Source organism: Calliphora vicina, chromosome 4 (genome assembly GCF_958450345.1).
Source record: "Calliphora vicina chromosome 4, idCalVici1.1, whole genome shotgun sequence".
Taxonomy (NCBI): domain Eukaryota; kingdom Metazoa; phylum Arthropoda; class Insecta; order Diptera; family Calliphoridae; genus Calliphora; species Calliphora vicina.
Window position 1 is genome coordinate 72,447,086 of NC_088783.1, and position 6,772 is coordinate 72,453,857.

At 34.8% G+C, this 6,772-nt stretch overlaps 1 protein-coding gene across 1 annotated transcript in view; it reads left to right on the forward strand.

Moving 5' to 3' along the window:
• Cbp80 (Nuclear cap-binding protein subunit 1) overlaps positions 1-4,759 on the forward strand; it is a 30,536-nt gene extending 25,777 nt beyond the window's left edge. Inside the window, exons 7-8 of the mRNA XM_065506965.1 lie at positions 4,140-4,328; positions 4,405-4,759. Of these exons, the coding sequence (XP_065363037.1) occupies positions 4,140-4,328; positions 4,405-4,518 (303 nt within the window). The 3' untranslated portion in view covers positions 4,519-4,759. The remainder of the gene's footprint in view (positions 1-4,139; positions 4,329-4,404) is intronic.
• Positions 4,760-6,772: the final 2,013 nt, after the last annotated feature.

Genomic DNA, 6,772 nt, shown 5'->3' on the forward strand with positions numbered 1-6,772 from the left:
GTGCAACCTGGGAAGAAGCTTCTCACTAATGAATGCTGCAGCTTTGGAGACCGCCATTTGATGCTATTGCTATTGATCATCGTAGGATGGGATGCCGTTCTGGATGTCTTTACGTTTAAAAGTCAACCGGATATGTCGTGAAAGTGGATCCTACATCAAAATCTCATGGGTTTAAATGAAAAACAAAATACATATGACTTTCAAAAACCAAATGTCATTTGTGAATCGGTTTTAATTCTTAAAGTTTTCATCTCTTGGATTGAGAACATTTTAAAATACTAAATTATTCAAAATATTTATTGGTCGTTTGATATTTTCCTTTCATTTGATATTGTTTGTAACATATCCACTATTATCGCTATTTATCTGTGTCTGGTAAGGGGTGCTGGAGGTCAGTGGGTGCCAGGTTAGAGGATGGCACAATTGAATAAATGCAACGTATTGAGTGGGCTCTGGAGACAGGCAAGGTAATGGTTTGAAGTGTCAGAAAAAATTCGTTCACGGTAGCAGTCAATGATAGCTTATTTAATGTCAACCAAGTGTTCCCTGATAGACTAGTCGATAGTGTGCTGGACTATTAATCGGAGGGTTGCGGGTTCGATTCCCGCCAGCGGCTCTGGGTGTATCTGCAGACATGGAAAATGCTGCGCAGTTTTTTTTTCCTGGACCAGCACTCAGGGGATGACCCCTACTCATGCAAAGCATTGTGTTGGAACTAGGAAAGTAGGTTATGGGAGGTAGGATAGAGGGAGTATTGTTTGTGGACATTTGATTTGAATTTTCCTATATTGAAAGTGACAGGAAAGACTTCAGGAGGAAGCTTATTCCACATACGGACAATCGCAAACGAATTGATGTGCCCTTGCCGAATAGCGTGTGTTGCGTAAAAACTACGGGTTTCGGGAACAAGTTCCCTAATTTCAGTAGAGCACATACCATTGTAGTATCGGTAGAACAGTGAAACACAACACACATTGCGACGATGTTCCAGTGAGTCAATAGAGCTGGATTCCCTACTGTCACCGATAAGCATCTTCGCCCTATCCTATACGCGGACGAGTAACTCCAAAATAGACTTCGAAGCACCGGCCCACACATGAGAGTTGTATTCTATTTTACGTCGGATATATGTGGTGTAAATAGTAAGGAGATCAGATGGAGTGAAGTATTTCTTACACCGTTTTAGAAAACCAAGGCACTTGAATGCTTCTTTCGACACTCGAAAAATGTGTTTTGTCCAGCGGACATCGCACTGAATACTCATGCCTATAACATCAAGAGCTTCTGATTCCTTAATATTTACACCACCCATAAAAACAGATGGAGCAACATGATCTGTTGTGCGTTTGTGAGTTAACATACAACATTGAGTCTTGCGTGCATTGAAATCGACTCTATTCGCACAACCCCATTCAGAGATTGTCACAAGATCTTGGTTGAGCGTATCATTCATATTTTGCCTCATTGCCGCAATCTCCGACAGGCTTGGTCTATAATTGAATGCATATGAATGGCAAATGTTTCTGTCATCTCCAAAAGAGTAGATAGGGTTGGAAGTTTGACGTAGAAGGTCGTTTATAAAGATAAGAAATATAGTAGGAGAAAGGACGGAGCCTTGCGGTACCCTTGAATTGATCTTGAACTCGTTTGATGAAATTCCATCTATAACAACTCGTATAGTGCGATCTCTGAGAAAGCTCGATATAAATCGAGAGAAGTTATTACCGACACCAAAAGCAATAAGTTTTGCTAAATGCGCACCATGCCATACTCTATCAAACGCTTTAGATGTGTAATAAATATTAAAATCCATTGATCTATAGCAGTGGTCACCACTTATAACCACCTAACTAACATGATGTGGTATTTACCTGTAAACAACACTAACGTTAACGATGTCCATACAAATTATCAAATAAGAACAAAAATCACAATAAATAGCTGGTCAGATAAGATGACATCCTGGATGTCATTACGATTGACTCGAAAGTCAACAGACAGTTGGCTAGGCAAGTGACAAGTCAAGAGGAATTGTCTGGTCAACAACAAATTATGTTGTATAACCGACAGCAACATCCTCTTCATCTCATGAAGATGATCAATATTCGTCTTCTTGACATACCCTGTTGCGATACGGAGTGCTTTATTCTGGGCCGTTTATAAAGCTTGTCATTGGGTGTCGCTGAGGAATGCAGTCCAGAATAGAGACAGCTAGAGCTTTTAACCTTTTCTAACCTGGTCGTTGATGTAGGCGTGTGAGGAAAAGTGAAGATGGCTGTCGAAGACTACATCTAAAATGTTTCGTTTTTGTATCTTAGGAATATGTCTGCCTCAGAACGACATATTCAATACCGGAATTGGTTCCTTGGCCAACCAATAGGTGATAAGGGACACGGCAGGTAGTAAGCACTTCTCCATGTTTTCGAAATAGAGACATTAAACCAGTGCTCCCAACCTTTTTGGTGCCAAGAATCACTTTCAGGAAATATTCAAAGTTTACGAGCGAACTACATTAATAGGATATCCGTAGAAATGGTTAATTTTTAAGTTGTTTGAACTTTGGGTCTGACATATTCTTTTGATACAAAACTAGAATATATTATTAATGGGTCGATTATGCATGTCAACCGAACTCCGGTTGCGTTGTCAATTGCCTAAATGGTATTACAGATGGCAACTGGCAACATCATTTTCTGTTGCCAAAAGGCAACCAGAAATTTGTGGTTGCCCCCTGGCAACGTAACTGAAGTTTGGTTGCCATCCATAATCGACACATGAATCGGTCTTATACAATAAAACTATCGTAAGATTAATAATATAAATATTGCTAAGAAAACTATGTATATTAAAGATCCAAATATATACACTTTTCGGAATCCCTTCGATTAACGATATTTTGTGCTTTCTGCCAGCTTCAAAATTTGTGTTTAAATTGGGCAATAGCCCAAAATCTTTCATTGACCTAAGTTTTGAGCAGTTCGGAGATTTTTCCACTCTTGGTAGAAAAACGTTTCTCATACCAGGCTTAAATGAAAATAGTTTAACGGCAGACCATTGGCAATTCTATTTGTATTTTGCATTGCATTAAAGTTTTTGTATTGAAATTGTCCGTCGTTGGGGTGAATGAATTAATTACTTTAAACATCTGCACTGCACCAAGAACACATTTAAGTAGTATAAACTAAATACATTTTCTAAGTAGTTTATAAAGTTGTGTTATAGCAACGCTTACTCATCATGCTTCGTTAAACAACATTGAATAGACAGACACCCCAGACCACAGCCATAGATGTTTCGTTGATAATTTACATTTGTTTCTAATCACTAGTTCAACAATGAAATCTAGATTAATGCATGAAAATATAGCGTAAAATTTGAACAACTTTTATTTTCTAAACTAAAAATGTGTAACGAATAACGGAAGATAGAATCGTATAAGGCTGGTTGGCTCACTGACTGGCTTTTACATTGTAGATACATAAATAAGTTTGTTAATTAGAATTTCAAGGTTTCAAGTCTAACTAAATAAGAGAAAATTTAATTTAAAAATTATTTATGTAATGAATGAAATTTTTTAAATAATTTATTAACACAATATAATCTTATGATAGTCCAGAAGATTTTGTGTATATGTAAAATGTAATACTCTTAAAAAATTCCAAATATTTATTTATAAATTGGAGGTCATTGGGTAATTCGATTCGAAAGAAAACAAAAAAACGAAACTAGTTTCAAAATAACCCCTAGATATTCAATATCTCATGTAGCTGACAGTCTATTTTAGAAGACTTCAAACTCCTTATTTAGAAATTAAAGATCTACAACACAAACTGTACAGAGGCATCAATTTTAAACGTTTAATAATTGCTTTTATCATTTGTTGTGGCAGCTCTCTTAGAGAGAAAAATATATGAGGAGCCGCAAAACAAAAGGTACTTTTTTAAAATTTAAAAAAATTTGGAAAATTTAGAAGATTTCATCCCAAATATTATAAAAATACCAAAAAATCAATTTGTAAAAAAATTCGAAAAAGTACCATTTGATCTGCGGCTCCTCATATACAAATTTCCTATATCTAATTTATAATTTAACATTTTCCATAACTTCATATTTTAATTTTCTCTTCTTTAAAATTACAGATGGTTGAGCGCATGGAGGAAAAACTCGAAGCAGCCAATGTGGATCAGAAACGTCTATTTTTAATTGTATTCCAGAGATTTATAATGATTTTGTCGGAACATTTAGTACGTTCCGATACAGATGGACGTGATCCGGATACAGATTGGTATCGCTGGACTATTGGACGTTTGCAACAAGTTTTCCTAATGGTATGTTATATAAAACTATCAAACAACTATTATGTAATAACACAAATATCTATAACTAATTATTTCCACTTTTTAGCATCATGAACAAGTCCAAAAATACAGCAGCACTTTGGAGACTCTACTCTTCACTTCAGATTTGGATTCACACATTTTAGAAGTTTTCCATCAATTTGTAGCTCTGAGAGCTTAAACATACAACATTGAAATAACAACAAACAGCATATTTAAATAACAAAATATTAATGTTTATTAACAAGTTAATTACACAAATAAAATGGTTTTATTATAAATACACAACATATAATGTTTTCAAATTGAAAATATCAATTATATGTACAGATATGGAAAAAGTACATTGTAATTGTAAAAAAAAAATAATGAACGTAAATAAAAAACAAACAAAAATTAACTACAAAAACAACTAAACGAAATGGGTTTCACTCTGTCAATGATTTTTACGCTCTGGAATGACCGGAGTTACTTGTTCAATGGACTGTCAATCCCAGCAACAGTAAATTGGATATGTGTAATCCACATTGCTACAAAATTAAATTGATTGTAAATCGAAGGCAGTCGATAAATTCCATTCCAACTACGAATTCATGTAAATTCAAATCAACTCAGAAACATCTCAACTCTGACTGTGTATAGTTTCATTAAGATATCTGAAATCATTCACGAGCTATCGAATTATTTCCTAAATAAAAGGTTTCTAATCCACTGGGCGTTATATATAATGTGAAAGCTCGGTCCCATAAAACAAATTAATCTCCGTTAGGCGGACGCTTCCTTTTTCCTCTAAAACATCTTCCATAGCCGGACAAAATTCACCGCGATCCAGTATAGCGATATTTATTGAATGTGTAGGATGCAGTATTGATGGATCGCGATCCAAATATCACAATATATATTGAACGTGTAACAGTGCCCTAAGATAAACCTGAACCAAATATTACGTAACACAGTAATTTCCCTTTTAATTTTTGTGTTATGTATAAGAAGAAATATGAAGCGATGCAACACAAGCATACGTCAACGATCCTGCATAGCTTTGGTTGATCCATAACTATCCCAAACATTTAGAAACACGTGCACAGAATCCAGACTTTAATGTAATTTAGCATATTTGGGAGGAATTAGATAGGAGAGTGCATCAAATAAAATTTAACACTTTAGTTCAGCTAGAGAATCCTTACTTGAAGCATGGAACTCAACAGAGCCGAAAGTGTGCCAAAACTTGGTAAAATCGATTATAAAGCCATTACAGGACATTCTAGACAACAGAGGATATGGAACTAAATATTGATCGTACAGTTTGGAATACATATCTATTTTACCTTGTCATTTTTGCAAAAAATTGATAATTTTCTCAGGCTCATATCTTGCAAACAGTTCGGAATTTTGATTTACTATCTGAGGCAAAGTTGTAACCCTTGTCATAAAGAACAAAAATTGTGAACATATACAATTAAAAAAACTTCATCTTCGATTTTTTTAACTTTTTTCCTCTGTTCAGGTCCATAGGTAGCAAACCGTTCAAAATTCAAGGAAACAATCAACTACAAAAATGTACCTAAGATCTTAATAAATAACTTTCTAGAACATATGAAATTCCTAGGAATAATTCTTTTGTATATGTTCTTTATGACAAGGGCTACAACTTTGCCTCAGAGAGTAAATCAAAATTGCGAACTGTTTGCAAGCTATGAGCCTGAGAAAATGATCACTTTTTTGCAAAATTAATAAAAACATTTGTTGAGCTGTCTAATGAATTGATCGCATACTTCATTTTGCTGAAAATCTAACGAAAAGTTTTTTTTTGATCGAAAATTGACTATCTTTATAAGATGACATAATAAAATAATTTCAATAGATAGATTAAATGAAACACTTTTCGAATTCAATATCCTATATTTAAACTAAATGCTCAAGCGACAGATTTCTTCCCATCCAAAAAAATTGAATGAAATGAGGTATTAATTTCGTTGAATTCTATTAGTTTAATTAAATAGAGTGAGTTTGTTTTAATAACTCGAACACGCCACATAAAGCTGGCCGTGAGAAAAGCATGACATTTCCAGATTTATTTCGTACACTTCCAACAACTGCCCTTGTGACTTGTTTATGGTCATCGCGAAAGCAAGGTTCACTGGGAATTGAATACGTTTGAACTGAAACGGCAAATCGGTTGAAGTCGAATGATTTCGCGGAATTTGGTATTTTTCTCCTTTGAACGGTTCTTTTAATATCCTTGTCACTATCATATTGTTCATTAGCTTCGTCACAATCAGTCGGGTTCCATTGACAGATGATAGATCCAAGTTTTAGAAGCATATGATGAGGTGGTATGCCAGCAAATTCATTGAGGACATTGTCTTCGATTTCAAAGCGGATATACATTAGTGATGAGTTAATCGTTCGTTGAAGTGAATTGGCAAATGACA